This window comes from Pteropus vampyrus, unplaced genomic scaffold, assembly GCF_000151845.1.
Source record: "Pteropus vampyrus isolate Shadow unplaced genomic scaffold, Pvam_2.0 Scaffold61, whole genome shotgun sequence".
Lineage (NCBI taxonomy): Eukaryota > Metazoa > Chordata > Mammalia > Chiroptera > Pteropodidae > Pteropus > Pteropus vampyrus.
Window position 1 is genome coordinate 6444173 of NW_011888842.1, and position 16033 is coordinate 6460205.

Consider the following 16033-nt stretch of genomic DNA (forward strand, 5'->3'; position numbering starts at 1 on the left):
ATATAGATGGGTGGGGGAGGGAGAAGCGGGTAAGGGGATCAAATATGTGGTAGCTGAAGGAAACTGGACTTTGGGTGGTGAACACACAAGAGAATATACAGATGTCAAATGATAACGTACACCTGAAAATTATATAATTGCATTAACCAATGTTACTCCAATAAACTTTAAAATAAGTAAGTAAATATTAAAAAAATCTAATTCATAGAAAAAATATCTTTAATGATTTGTTTTTTAAATTGCTAAATGTTTAGTGTTCCTGAGATTATACAAGATACTAACTAATCAGTCTATAAAATTATTTGTATTTTTATCATTGTAACAATTTTGTTTGTATTATAAAATAAGGAGGCTTATGTGATTCTCCGCCTTAGCTCAGAAATTTATTTGTATTTCCGTTAATAAAAATGGACAGAACTTCTGCTCCTGTCCAAGATGAACTGATTATGGACTGGGGTTATCCTTCTGACACATCATATAAAACAGTTTTCAGACACTAGAACATAAGTGACCCAGGACTATGATCCCTGAGAGAAGGGAGATTAGGTAAATCCTAAAGTGGTTCAGGTTTACTGTCTGGAGACAGTATACAGGAATCAGGGCAGAGAGAAGAGCCCATGTGGAATTGTAGCAGGAGCATGCATGGGAGTTTTTGGGAGGCCCTAGAATGAGGAGCAGAGTACCAGAGAGAAGCTGCAGAGATTGAATTCCATGTAGCTGAAACCAAACCAGATGATTATAATTGAAAAAATTGGACAATGAAAAATATGTGTACTAGATTGTTCACGGAAATGCTGCTTGTAATAAGCAAAAATCTGAAAATAACCTAAATATATCTAATAACATGGTTTTGGTAACTAGCTAGTCAAAAATTTATGTTTGCAGAAATATACCCATATAAATGGACGATGTTTAAGACATACTATTAAGTAAATCAATCAGATTATAAAACAGGAAGCTGTCATTCTTCTTTTGTCTGTTTTGTTTTGACTATATACAAATGAAACAAAAGTCCTAAAACATATTAATGTTCTGAAAATATATTAATGAGAGTTCTATAAATTCTGAAAATAAATATTCAGAATTGTGCTTGAAACTAAGATTTTGACTTTTATTTAAGTATACTTTACCTCAAGCTAGATTTAGAAATCTTTTGCTATATTTGGTTAGTATAGGTATAAATAAAATTTTTAATGGTTGTTATATTATAGAACCATAGAATTTTAGAACTCAAAGGCATATTGGAGATCTTTGGCCCAAGATTCTTGCTTTAAAAATGAGGCAGTTGAGACTCCAAGAGGATAAACAATATTCAAGTTTCTAGAATGCTTTGGGTCTTGACTATGGATAAGTATATTCTCCTCTATATTATCTATGTATACCTCTTTTGATCCCAAAGATGATAACAGATTTTTTTCTAATGGGCATTTACAAGTTACCTCTTCTATGCTCAATTTTAAATGGAGCATAAAATTACACAAAACTCCCCATATTGAGCAGAATTCTCATAGAAAATGTCAAACTTACGTAGCCTTCCCAATCGCACCTCCTTATGAGACTCTTCAGAACGGAACTTGTTTGCGATGGCACAGCATTCCTTGAAAGCTGTGATGCATTTTGGGCCTATTGTAATCCGAGCAGCTCTCTGCTCACAGCTTTCATCATCATTACGATTGGCTCCATCATAACAACATTTCTTCAACCTTGCATATTTGTATTTAGCAACTGAAATGGTAATAACACAAGTGCTCAGGTGTAGGAGAGATCTCAAGGGATAGTCTTCAGTTTCTACTGCCTTGTGATCCCTCTCTCCACAACAGTCATGGCTAGTTGACTGACCAGCCTCCCTTTGGAACTTCTCTAGGAGTGAAGAGAATGAATGTGGCCTCAGGAGGTAGTCCATTCTGATTCACACTAAATGGTTAAAGGGCTTCCTGCAACTATGCTAAATACTAACTCTTGAAATTGGCCACTCGAATTCAGCACCCTTTGACTAAAATGAGTTAACTATCTGAGAAGCCCTCAAGTATTTGAAGATAGCTATCATCACTATACAAGTATGTCCTTCTTTAAGCTAAATATCCTATGTTTTACAAACATTTCTTACATGATATTATTTGTGGACCTTTACCAGTGGCCTCATTCTTCATTGTAAATATACAAATTAATGTATCTCTCTTTTTCATATCATTAGAATTTAGGAAAAAAGTTAGAATTAAAATAACTCATATACAAATGGAAGGAATTTTTATATTATTGTTAAGTGTAATTATTACTTGAACTGAGGTCACTGCCTCTTCAATGTTCTTTCTGTAACGACATTGCCAATTATCATATTTCCATTTAAATAACCATTTTAAAATAATTTCTATTAGACTTATTTCCCAAAGAGTAATCCAAAATACCATTAACTATTAATCATATGAAATAGAATAAATAGATTTCTAGGTATACCCCAAAGTTTATCAAATCATGAATTTTTTTCAGAGCAAAATGGAAGAATATGATTTTAATTACTAAAGTTTGTAGAGAGAAAATATTGTGATAAATAAATGTTAATCTTTTAGATTTTAGAAATAAAAATAATAAATGCTTATTTTCCTGAATAAAGTTATGGCAAATGAACTATTAGATTTATTGGATTAATTTTTCTGAGAGGTGAGCTAGATGTCTATACATATCTTCCTTTTTGCCCATTCAATCTGAACTAGGGAAAATTAGGTAATTTTTAATTTTCTCCAGCTTTTAAGTGATAGATCAAAATCTTTCTACAATCACATAAAACTTTTAGAATACCTTGTTCTTCTATCTTCTTACATAGCGTTCTTTTTGGCCTGAGAATTTCTTTACAAGTTTCATCTGTTCAAAAAAAAAAAAAGATAAAGACAGAGAAGAATGAAAAAAGGAGATGAAATCTCAAAAAAAAAGAGAAACATTCACAAAAAAAAAAGAGAAGTCATTCATTCAACATATATTGAGAGCCTGCTTTCAGGTAGGCCTTGCATAATATACATCTTACTATGACTTGTATTATCTTAGAGGAGCTCATGATCTAGTGTCATATAGTTTGATCCGAGTTTGATTTTGAATCCTCCAACCTTTTTGATCCACTGATTATAGAGAATGAGGTAAGTATTTAATGTAAGTAAAATTTTTGTTGGGCGTGCTATTTTTATTACTTGTTCTTTGTGCTATATTATTACAAATAATAGTATCAAGTATGCCTACAAACAATTTTAAAACCATAGAAAGAAGATGATTACGATGTGATCCTTGCCCTCAGAGAGCTCACAGTGCAGTGGCTGAGATAAGATGTATAATTAAGTATAAGAATATGCAATGATGCTCTGCTATTATATTACTTTTAAATAGAGCTAGTCTCTACGATATTCTCCCTAGTAAAGGAGAAAGGAATGATCAATTCTATGTAAGGAAGAAGCCCCATAGAGGAGCCCATAGAGGAGATAATTCTTAACAGTAGCTTCTCCAGGCTAATAAAAGAGAAAGTAGTTCTGATGAGGATAAACCCAAAGATGTAAAATAGTATACATAGTGCCACCCAAGGACCATACTTGATTCTACATAGCTTAACATAATGTAAGGTACAGCAGGATGAGAAACAGTTGGAGAGAGTTGGGGAGAAGAATTGGAGAGGCTTTGAGTACTACACTAAAGAATGTGTACTTTATCTTAGAGGCTAATGAAATATATACTATACAGGGGTGTTACATAGTCATGTCATTCTATCTGGACGACAAACAAAAATGAGGACTGAAAGGCAAACAATTGATGTAAATTTCAGTAATCAATATGAAGAATAAATGAAAAATGCTGAGTGTTTTACCATTTTCTTGGGTGTCATCTGCATTTGCATTGGTAAGGAAGGTGAGTCCAGCCAGGTGGAAGACATCTGCATTGTTGCGGCCACCACCTGCCCCACATCCCAGGTCACTCTTCTCTAAAGTTTGAAATACCTGTCCAGAAAAGCAAAATGTTGATTCTGTTCAGATGTATAAATCATTCCTCTAAAGAACTAAAGGTATGAGTTGTTTCATGATTATAACAAACCTGTGAAATACACAGGCTGCTTATTTATCAAGTGGCTGAAGTCCAAATTTCTCAACTTCATTCCTCTAGTTTGTCCTTCCGGGTTTATAAATATATATACATATATATACATATATGTATATATGTACATATATATACACATATATATATATTCAAAATTAAATCAAGAACTAAGTCTTAAGCTTTGGTGAGGAGATTCTTAGAAACTGGCCCTTGGTATTTTGTACTTAGAATGTATGCTGCAGTCAATATAACATTTCACTCCCCCACCACACACACAAAAAGAATAAATGTGTGAATGCATAAATGAGTAAATTAGCAAACAAATTTTTAAGTTGCTTAAAGCAAAAAAAAGAAAAAAAATTAAAAAGCACAGCCTCTTGTGTTTTGGGAAGGAGGGCTCAAGGTTCTAAGTGGGTGAAAACTTGTTTTGGGAGGGTTGTTCCAGTTTTGATTTTGACCCCAAATGTCTTTTTCTTTCTGAATGTTTTTAACTTTACAGTTTCTCAGTTCTTTCTTCCTTGTTCAAAGAAATTCAAGCCTAGAATATAGTAGCAAAGCAAAAAAGACAAATGGGAACTTAGGGGAATTGAATCATTTTCAAATTCTTCTGTGCCACAGATTGAATGAAATTTAAAAAACAAAAACAAGAAACCCCCAGAAGTCACCCATCAGTCTTCTCTTGTACTGCTACTATAAAGCCTTCTCCCCAAACCCCTCCCAAATCCCCAAACCCTCCCAATTGATGGTGCTTAACTTTATCTACAATTGGTGGAACAAGAAATGATGGACCTGTGCATTGGGGACTAACATGAGAATGGCTGTTAAATTATAGGCTTAGATCAGAGAAAAGGACTAGTCTGTTAATTCTTCCCATATAACCTACCCTGGGGGCCACAATTTGTGAGCACTGCACAGAGCCACCAGTGATGAATGCCATACACTACTTAACTCTTTCCAGAGGCTTCTTGGTTTTCCTTTGGACTCCATATAGAGCACTGTCCACTGCTGTTAAAGCCACCCAGGACTCCGACTCACTTGCCATATCAAGAGATACATGTTCGCCTGGAGAATATGTATCTGCACTTGGAGACAGAGAAACCTAAAAGGTCATTTGAAAAAGAAAAGATCATTTGTGGGAGACAAAACTTCATAGATTGCTGTGTATACAGTCTCCTTTATTCAGAAGAAAATTCAATTACGACATTATTCGTGGCTTACCTGGAGCTGGTTGCCGCATTTTTCTTCAATATTTAACCAGACTGAGTCAGACACTAATTCTGCTGTCTGCTCTCCTGTGACGATGTAATAGACCAGGAGACGGGCTGAAGGAACCATGTTCTGTGTCACCGGAATGTTTATACTTTGATAAGTGGAATCTGGAAGTTTCTCCCTTGTGCCAAAGTGAACAATTTTGCCCTTGGATATAATCTAAAAATAAAGAGTAGCAGCAACAATAACTACAAAAACAAAACTTTTACTTCAGGATGGAGCTTGGCGCTAGAGTAGAAATTATGTTAAAGAAAAATAAAGTTAACATGTATGGGCCTACTACGTGCCAGAAATTTTTATATTTACTTTAACTCTTTTAATTCTCATAATAACCAGTAGGATAGGAATATTATTTCCATTGTGCAGATGAGGGGATGGAGGCTCAGGAATTAATAAAATGTCTTACAGAGTTTAATTCAAAATTATATAACTAGGAAAACAGCTAAAATTTGACCCCAAATCTGTTTAAAGTCATCACACTGTCACTAAAATCTCCTTTGTTTTACTGATTTAAAAAAAATAGATGGGTGAGTAGAGTGCATCTGACTTGGGAATTAAGTTTTAAAGCCAGAGATTAGGTTTTAAATTGGAGGCATAGATTTTTTTTTTTTTTTTAAATTACATGAAGTCAAAATGTCCTCAATGATGCCTTAAGTTATCCTTAGAGAACAAGACTACATATAGTAAATAGCAGGTTTTGGCACAGTTTCCAGAAAGGTCCCCTAATCCTTCATCAGTCAATGTGTTCTATGGTCCTCATTTATTTTTTAATTTCTCTTTAAAAAATGTTGAAAAATACATTACCACCTGTTTGGCCTGCCCATTGGAATAATTCATTCCATTTCTTTGACAAATGTCAAGAAGCCCTTAACATTCTTCGCATGTTCTTTCCTAGGTTTCACCAACAGGCTTGACTGACCACCTCTGTTTAATATATGTGATGTAATAAGGGATGTTGCTGAGCTGTGGAATTGGAGCAGGTGTGATATGATTCAAATTTCAAAAAACAGGATTCAGGTCCTCCTTTTATGCGAGTGAAATGTTCACATTTTAAATAGGCGTAGGCATGAGATCTTTGGCCATGATATAGAGCAGAGTAATGTGAGAATTTAATCAGATTCTCTCCATGGAGTAGTCAGTTCTCTTTGGTGAAAGGAGATCAGACAAGGAATCAAAGGTTCCCAGTTCAAATCAAAATCTTCCTTTTCCAGGCTGAGTGAGCACAACAAGTCTTTTAACCTCTCCGTCTCTCAGTTTCCTTATCTGTAAAATGGTCATGAAAATCATGCCCCATCCCAAAGGTTTCTGAAAAACTGATTATCAAATTAGATGATGTTCTTGAAATGCTTTGTAAAAGAAAATACAAGGGTTTATTCAGATGCTTCTCTATAAGCAAAGGAAAATGTTCCAGGTGGGAAAATAGATAGGTGTAAATCAATTATTATCATACTTACCAAGTAATTATAGTGAGCTATTTTGTCAATATATGGACTTCTGGGGGTAACAATAACATTCAGATGTTCTCCCACGAGAAAAGGTTTATAGTTTCCAGTCCAGTCAATATAAAGGTAACTTTGGCTGAGAGATGAATATGCTACTGCTCTGTAATCTTTGCTGGCCTGATTTTCATCTGGAAGATCTGGGTCATTGGTCCTGACCTGAAAAGAAAAATTTCAGAGAAGACATGTGGACTGTGATGAAATGTTTTCTGTAAAATACACCTTTTATATTCCTTTTTTTGCTTTATAAATTTCTAAATTTCACACTACCAAATGCTGAAGAAAACAACCCTCCATTACTCCAATGTTTGTACATCTGTAGTATTAAGTAACTTTACCAAGACTTTGGACAATCATTAGGATAATATGGGGTTATGTACTGTGGTGGGAAAGTCTGGTGAAGTGAAGAGAGAAAGATGCTCCTGGAACAAATATTGATACCCTTCCTGAAATGTAATGGCAAGTTGGAGACTCTTTTTCCTATAGGCTGAGATGGCAGGAATTGCGGGGATTTGGTGGAGAGGTTGTGAATGGACATCACAGAGATTCTCCGGCCCAGTTTCATTGTGAAACAGTGGCACAACAGAGTGCTTATAAATATAGGGTGGAGTAGAAATGATATCTTGTCAGCAATATCTACCTTTGCTAGCAAAGAGGTTAGTAGTTCATGCTCTGGAGTGAGATATGCATTGGTTTACATCCCAGTATCGCCATTTATTAATGGATAAGTTATTTAATTAATCACAACAGAAGTTTGAAGCCTCTGTTTCCTCAGCTGCAAAATGGCAATGTTAGTATTCAGTAACTCATAGAGCTGATTAAGTGGGTATTAAATGAGATCTACATAAAGCTCTTAGCGCAATGCTCAGCACTTCTTAAGTGCTCAGTAGATGATAGTGAATGTATACATGCCATAGTCATAATGTGCCGTAGTCATTAACTTATTCATTTTTTACTTGGAGTTGGGAACTTAAACAATATTTGCTAGAAGAGAAAACTATTAAGTGAGCTCTAAGGTAGAGTGGTTCATGCAGTGAGAAAAAAAGGGAGCCTTCCACAGTTAACCTTTTTGTGGCCCTGAAAAGACATAAAAATTGGGGGTAGGGGGAGAGAATATTCCTACCACTGACTTCCACTGCTATATCTAGTCTGGAGCTTCTAGATTCTAATATAGTCTTACCAATGTAAGAGAAAATAATTAATTCCCAAATAAAAAAGTGATTGATTTATCTTCCTTAAGGACTATTCAATGGATTAGCAGATTGCCTCTAGTACTTTTTCTTAATGCAAAATTATGAAACTGATCAGTGGATTAATGGATAAAATCTGCTGCATCTGTTCTGCACACTAGCCAAAACATACAGTCAAAAGTACACATTGTCCTAAAAAATTTAACAGAATTCAGCTCACGTTAAACTCCAGCGCCGTTACTCCAGATGGGAGATTAACCACAAACAAAGCTACTCCATCACTGAAACCTGTTACACTTTTCTTCGACTCCAAGTCAGTTGTCTCTTGGTTTTCATTGACCGTTTGTGCACTCAGAGTCACCGACATCCCACCTATCACTTCATCAAGTGAATCCTTAACCTGCACCTGTTTGTCGGAACAGTCCAAGTTCAATTCAACAGCTCAGCATTTGTTTTAAAGATAACAATTCTGAAATAATTTTCCTTCCTCCCACCAGAGTATAAATAATTCATGTTTAATTCAGTAAAGAGAAATGTGTTCTTAGCTTATAGAAAGATGTAATTCTATTTAGTTAAATCATTTTTGGATAAATTTTCCTGTATACCAAGCAGACTCAGAACGTAAATATTCTGTTAAGCACGCCAAGTAGATGTGATAAGGTGTTCTACTATTTAACTTCTGTGTTTCTTCAGTTGGTTTAGGACTACTAAATAAAGGAGAAAATGAGACAAAATGAGACAGTCACTTCAGGGAACGATTCTTTTGGATATGAGAAAAAAGAAATGTATCCCTTTTTTTTTTTTAACTTCTATCTTTCACCACCATGCATATGATTATATATAACTTCTACAAAGGTATATTTTATATTGTTTTATTTTTATGTGATATGAAACATATAAAAGGTATTTTAAAATAATATAAATATTACATTCAATACAATAGTATTATATTTTATATCTTATTATACATTACTACATATTATCTGTAATATCTTATACATGTGCATGCTGCAGTCATTAAAGTGCATTATTAACTTATTCATTTTTTACTTGGGATTAGGAACTTAAACATTATTTGCTGAGAGAAAAGACAAGTGAGTGGTTCATACGGCTAGAGAAAAAAAAAAGGCTTCCACATTAACCATTTTGTGGCCCTGAAAAGAGATAAAAATTGACAGGAGGAGGAGAGACTATCCCTACTGATAATTACTATATATTGATAATTATTATATATTGATAATTATATATATTGAGAAGCTCCAAGCATGCCTAAAGCTTGCTTTGATTTTAGTAAATCTTTTTTCTCTAAAAAGCCAGTGACTCACAGTAAGTAATAAGTAAAACATTTTAATTACACTAAAGTTGATTTTTAAAAGCAGCACATTTTCAAAGAATAAAAAAATTCTGCTCTAGCTTTCTAAATTAAGGACAAGGAACAAAATTTTCCACTTAAAATATAACATTATATATAATAAAATATATAGTACTAATTTTAATAAAATTTAATAAAAGTCAAATGAATGTTTTAACTCCATACTATCAGCTTTAAAAAAAAAAAGAAAAGTGGGGAAAGGAGAGAAAACATTAAATGAGAAAGAGGAAGCAAAAAAGACAGGAAAAGAATCAGGAATCGAGAGTCAAGATGGAAAGAAAGGAGAACAATACAGACAGATAAGATCAGACAGAGTCAGTCATGCACAAAGAATACGGAGTGAAAAATACAGAGATGCAAACTCAGAGACAGACAGGATGTAAAAAATGGTGAGAGAAAGGGGTTTATAGTCAAGGAATGATATCTCCATCTTAAGGCTTTTTAGGAACAAGTCACCAAATAATTTTAAATGTTAGAATTTTTTGAACTGTAGACTAATGGGGTTCTATTTACATATAATTTAATGCAATGCTTATTTAGGGAATGCCTAACACAGGCTATCTTACTAAATACAGACACTGGCCCTAAGGCTGAAGCTGGCCTGCAGTTTCTCACTCCTATCTGCATGCAGAGGAAGGGCAGCTGTTATAGAATGAGTTCACTCCATGATTTGCTTCTCTAGAATCTTTCCCGTTTGCCACCCTCCCTAATGTTTTCTGTAAACAGAAAAAGACAATCATATTCAGCAGTTTTTTTCCCCCTTCATCTACCTTGATAGAATACGGAATTCCAGGCTTCAAGAAAAGAGGAGTAGCAACCAAATTCAGTTTGTAGGGAGAGAGGAGGTATTTGATGCCAGGAACTTCTGCCTCTTCAGAAAATCCACCTAAAGGAATGACAAGGATCATGTTGACCTTCTTAAGGAGGATACTACTCTGGATGGGAATATATTTTATCTTGATACATCTCCACAGGCTTATTCCTTCATTCACTCCATTCCTGCACTCTTTCATTTACCAATAGTAAGTAGGACGTGGGTCTTGGTTCAGAGGGGCAGTGCAGAGAAGTATTTAAACCTCAGGAGTTCTCTAACCCTTATGCACAAGGCTGTATGTAGAGATGCTCTGTGTAGAATTAGAGCTATAGGGCTAGATTGAGGAAGAATGCGGAGAGGGGTCTGAGTTTCAGTTGAGTATTAAGGAGAGAAGGAAAGGGTAAGCCACAGACTGAGCCTTACAGCGGGGTACCTTTAGAGTGCAGGAATATGGAGAGAAATGGAGAGAAAGACAGAAAAGAGTGCTTGAGGTAGAGAGAACTGTGAGAATCCACTGGCAAGAGCCCAACAGTGTTATCCACCAACTAAAACTTAAGTATAATTATTAAGAATAACATACAAAGCTCTAGTGCCCCAAACTCCTTTCTAATATTACATCCCTAATACCCCTTATATTTCAGCTAACTAGATAATCTGCTATTCTCAAAGATCAAGTTTCACTTTCTACCCTTGGTATGTCCCTCTATGGAGGGTGCCCCACTGCACCTTGTCTACCATCCCTACCTCAAAACCCTGTGTCCTGCAAAACTGATCTTCTTCAGGACACAGCTCCTGATTGCTCAAAAATCATCTAGAAGCTCACTTTCCTCTGAAGGTCAAACACATTAACTACTTGTTTAAAGCACACATGGAATTTCTTTTTGTAGCAGAATTCTTTGTTTACCTGTGTTATAGCTGATGCTAGTTTGTAAACCACTTGAGTGTTGGGATTATACATCATTCATATTTGGAAGGCTGCATATTTAGCAACACTCTATGAATATCCCTTAGATATTGATTAAACTAAATTTATTTGAAATAAATTGAGACAAAGTAAAAATAAGAAACATTAAAATAATGTAAAAAACAACAGCCAGGGCAAGCAGTATAATCTCATCATTATTCTCCAACATCTATTGAGCATCTGATATATACAAAGTGCTCAATAATTGGATAATTACCTCCATTCTTTATTCTGCTACACTAGAAGGACAAATATAAAGAAGTGGAAGGGACCTTAGAGATCATCTGGTTTAACTTTAATTTTACAGAAAAAAAAATAGATTCAGTATGGTTAAATTATTTGTTCAAGGTAGTTGGGGGTTCAACATAAACCTGAAAATATAAAGAACATTAATAATCAAGACGTACCAGAGTAATTTGACCCAATTTGGAATAATAATTAATAGCTATTAAACACCACTGGAGCGGGGTTGAGAGCACTATACAAATTTTTAAGGATGCTAAGAAAGTAGTAGGTGGACCCAAGAAGGAAGAAGAGGAGGAAAAGGAGGGCTAGTACTTAATGGTCCTCACTAAGTGACAAGTACTGTTTTAAATGCTTTGCATATATTGACTCTTCAGTCCTCACCATAACCCTATGAAGTGTATACTATTATTGTACCCATTTTAGAAACATTATTGCCTCCAGTTTTAGGTAGAATTCCTGAATATTATAGCTGAAAAAAGTTTTAGGAGGCATTTGCTTCAACTTCATTATTGCACAGATAAGGAGACTAAAACAATGATAATAATAATTACTTTCATCTGCATAGTACTTTATCAAACATTTTACATACATAATTTCATTTTGATCATTTTGTGTTACACCAGGCGAGAACATTGGGATGCCAGATGTTTAAGCCAGATAGCCTGCAGAGCCACTTGGGATATCAGCTGGGCAGGTGTTACCTTATTTTTGCAGTTGAGGCAATGGGGACCTAATGACCAGACAGTGACAGAGCTATGCTCTAATTCCAGTTTTTAACGACATATAAAGGATAAATTAAATATGAAAGAAAATAAAATATGAAAGATTTATAGGAATTATTTATACCTTTAATATGTTGTCTAAATATTTCTCAAGATAAAGTTAAAACAAACAAACAAAAGAAACTTACCTGAAGACTCTATGACTGTTACACCAATATAAAGGTACTTGTTGTTTAACTCTTCTAGACTGCTGTAGGACAATTCTTTAATTGCCGTTTCAGAGTTAAATGTGACTTTAGCGATTCCATTTATCAACTTTTAAAAGGAGAAAATGAAAGATTTATTTTAGAGAAAAACTTATAAGGAAAAATTAACAATATCTGTTTTTACTAGCCTCTCAATCTAAAACAAATGTCAGAGGATGGTTTATCATCACCAGTATAGTGAATGACTGGATACACAATTAAGCCAAGAATACTATTTTCTAATCTATTTTATAAAATTATAGACACAGGAGAGTCTTAAATATCATTTGATTCAATGAGTCTTTTTTGTACTGACTGACAAAGATGTCTTCTTCCAATTCCTGAGTCATCATCCATGTTCCTAGGCTTCTCAGCTTACTTTTGCTCTTAACTAAGAGTTTTTTGGGTTTAATGATATTTAATTTGTGCTTTGCTGCTTACACATTGAAACATTAATTTAAAAACATACAGTGGGTAAAGGGATATGGGGTCATATTATATCACTGAATTATTAAGCACAATAATAAAATAGATTTTGCCTTATTTTTTTTAAATTGAATGACTTGAAGCCAGGGAGTTTTGTCTTATTTACTTCAAATTTCAGTGTCTAGCATAGAATCTTGCATTAAAAAGATACATCTAATTTATATCTTGAGTAAACAAAACTGTCTTTTGAAAAAGCAAAGGCTAAGTAACTGATGTTGCAAATCATATGAATATACAAACAGTAAGTAGAATAACATGAGCCCTTATCATGTATTGTATAATGTAAAAAAACACTGAACAACGAAAAAGGGACCAGGACTCTAATTTAAGCACCAGCAACCACTAGCCTTTAACAAGTATCTTCTTCATGAATTCATTCACTTATATATTTATAAAGTTGTACCTTCTATTTGCCAGAAACCATGCTGACTCTGAGCATATAATGGAAATGATTTAGACCCACAAAGAGTTTGGTGTAGAAAATAATAGAGAAGTAAGTAAACCATTACAATAAAAGAGGGTTTCTCAATCTTGGCACTATTGACATTTTTGACAGGAAAATATTTTATTGTGGGGAACTGCTCTGTGCCTTGTGAGAGTTTAGCAGCATCCCTGGTCTCTTCCCACTAAGCGCCAGTAGCACCCTCTTCCCCAGTTGTGACAACCACAAATGTCTCTGGACATTGCCAAATGTCCGCTTGGGGATAAAAATAGCCCCTGGTTCAGAACCACTGCAATAAAGTGTCAAATATACTCCACTCAAGGCCTAAGGGAGTGCCTGGCAGGGTTAGTTAAGCTAGCTGAAAAGTTCAGAGAAACTTCCAAGAGAAAGCATGTCAATGTTCAGATTTAAAGAACTAGGAGGAATTAGCTGGGCAAAAAGGAGGCAGGAGGGGACAAAGGGCAAGAGCATTCTCAAGCGGAAGGAGCAGCATTGCACAGACCTGGAAGCAAGAGAGACTAGAGTAAGTTTGGGAAATAAGAGTAGCTAGTGCAAAGGAGGGGAGAGGGAGAAATGGCATGAAATAGGCTGGTGAAAGGAGTTGATGCCAAGGAAGAGTGAACATTACCCTAAGGACAATGAGAAGCCAATGGAGGATTTTCAGCTTTCATTTCCACACCTACATAAAATGAGGGATCAGATTAGGTGATATTGAAGTAACCTTCCATCTCATGGAAGCATTCATGATGTACCTTTAGGTATGAGTGAACATGTCTTAACGTCTTACCATTGTGTTTTGCAATGCTTTTTGCATCATTTCCTTTTGATCATCGTTAATGTCTTCTTTTATTCCAAAAGAAATATAAACTTCAGCCTCAGTGACAACTTTATTATAAAAATATCTGTTAAACAATAATACCACAAGATTGCTTTGTAAACAAGGTTATAATAATACAATTCAGATAAGAGGATCAATTTGAAATTACATAAAGCACTTGATACACTTTAAAGTATCTTCCATTCACTATTACATTTCATCCTCATAGAGCTACAACAATAAAGCCGAAGTACGAATTTTATTACTATGTGCTGGATGAAAAAACTGGTCTTGGGGAGATCTAAAGACTCAGGTCTGGGGCCCTTCTCTACAGGATGTGTTACTTACTCAATGATTTGATGTCAGTGGAGAGCTGCTCCTTATTTTCTTTTATGACTTTAAAAGCAGCGTGTCCCACCTTACTGTTGTATATGTTCTTTTTTAAAATTCTAAATGTGTATTTCCTTTTTAGTTTAGAATTAAAGTAAGAATAAAGGAAACTTCCTGCATAGCAAATAATACTGTAGCAAGAGCTAAGTTTCCTTATTCATAGTTTGAATAAAGTATCTCCATTTAAAAAAATAATTTTAGTAAGAAAGGCAGCATAAGGTAGCATTTGAGGGCTATGGACTATGGAACCAGACAGGTTATGCGACTTACTAGCTATGAAATCTTGGGCAAATTACTGAACATTTATATACCTCATTTTTTCATTTGTAATATGGGAATAGGAATAGTACCTATGAGCTAATATACACAGAGTGTTTCAAAAAGTTCCCAACATATATAGTTATAGAAATTGGTTATTATCATTAATAGCTATAATTATATTGCTATCTTTAAATAACCTAACTTTTGTGTTAGATTTCTTGCAAAACTAACCCCAATTCTCCACCTCCCATATATCCACCATCTTTGCAGCTTCTTGCATGCAAAGAGTGTGAAGGGAGTCTATTTCCTCTGAGCTGGTCTTGTAACTTGCTTCAGACAAAAGAAGGTGGTGGAAGTGATGATGTGCCAGCCCCAAGCTCAGGCCTCTAGAGGACTTTTATGCTTTCATATTCTCTCTCCGAGTGTTGCTACTGCTGCAGGCTAGCCTGCTGGATGACGAGAGATATACGTGGTCCAATCAACCTTTTAGCTTTAGTCAGCTGCCAGCCAACTTCCAGACATGTGAGTAAGATCTCTCTAGACCAGGCAGCCCCCAGCTGACCTGCAAATAACTGCAGGCACATGGAGGAGCCAAGCTGAGATCAGCCTAGCCCAGATCAGCAGAAATGCCCAGCTGACTCATAAAAGGTCATGGTTTTAAGACATTGAGTCTTGAAGTAGTTATGCAGCACTAGCTGGCTGATTAAGCCATTAAAAAATGACAAAGAGAGAAGGCTTCATATCTCAATCCCAATATCCTAGGTAGTGCTGGTTTCTAAACATACAAATTAAACTTAATTCTTTAGAATTTTTTTTTTCCTGGTGAATAACCAACAAAGCTAAAATCAGAACCAGCTCACATCTGAACAAACTATAGGCATAATGTTTCCTCAATCAATGAATCCCAAAGTCAGGGCAGAATTTGCTAATAAATCACAGATCTCGGTAGTATGTAAGTGTATTAAATCAACACATTGTATATCTTAAACTTGCACAACATTACATGTCAATTAAATCTCAATAAAGCTGGAAAAAAATTACAGCTCTCACTTTGGGCAACTATCACCAACCGGATTTGGCACTCAATTAGCTGAATAATGTGAAATAGAAAACTTTCTTACCTTGCTTTTATAGTAATTTCAAAATTATTAAAGTCCTTATAGCCAATGAAACTTTTCTCTGGTTCTATTGAGACGGAAAAATGTGGCAACACTGAAAATAAAAATAAAGAGGCAATATTACCAC

The 16033-nt window shown here is 34.9% G+C and overlaps 1 protein-coding gene across 1 annotated transcript in view; it reads right to left on the reverse strand.

Annotated features, from left to right (window-relative positions):
• C5 (complement C5) overlaps nucleotides 1-16033 on the reverse strand; it is a 76377-nt gene that overhangs the window by 44111 nt on the left and 16233 nt on the right. Inside the window, exons 7-17 of the mRNA XM_011360990.1 lie at nucleotides 15910-16000; nucleotides 14108-14222; nucleotides 12336-12462; nucleotides 10172-10287; nucleotides 8250-8435; nucleotides 6795-6998; nucleotides 5290-5499; nucleotides 5021-5170; nucleotides 3845-3974; nucleotides 2797-2859; nucleotides 1528-1725 (exon numbers count right to left, since the gene is read on the reverse strand). Of these exons, the coding sequence (XP_011359292.1) occupies nucleotides 1528-1725; nucleotides 2797-2859; nucleotides 3845-3974; nucleotides 5021-5170; nucleotides 5290-5499; nucleotides 6795-6998; nucleotides 8250-8435; nucleotides 10172-10287; nucleotides 12336-12462; nucleotides 14108-14222; nucleotides 15910-16000 (1590 nt within the window). The remainder of the gene's footprint in view (nucleotides 1-1527; nucleotides 1726-2796; nucleotides 2860-3844; nucleotides 3975-5020; nucleotides 5171-5289; nucleotides 5500-6794; nucleotides 6999-8249; nucleotides 8436-10171; nucleotides 10288-12335; nucleotides 12463-14107; nucleotides 14223-15909; nucleotides 16001-16033) is intronic.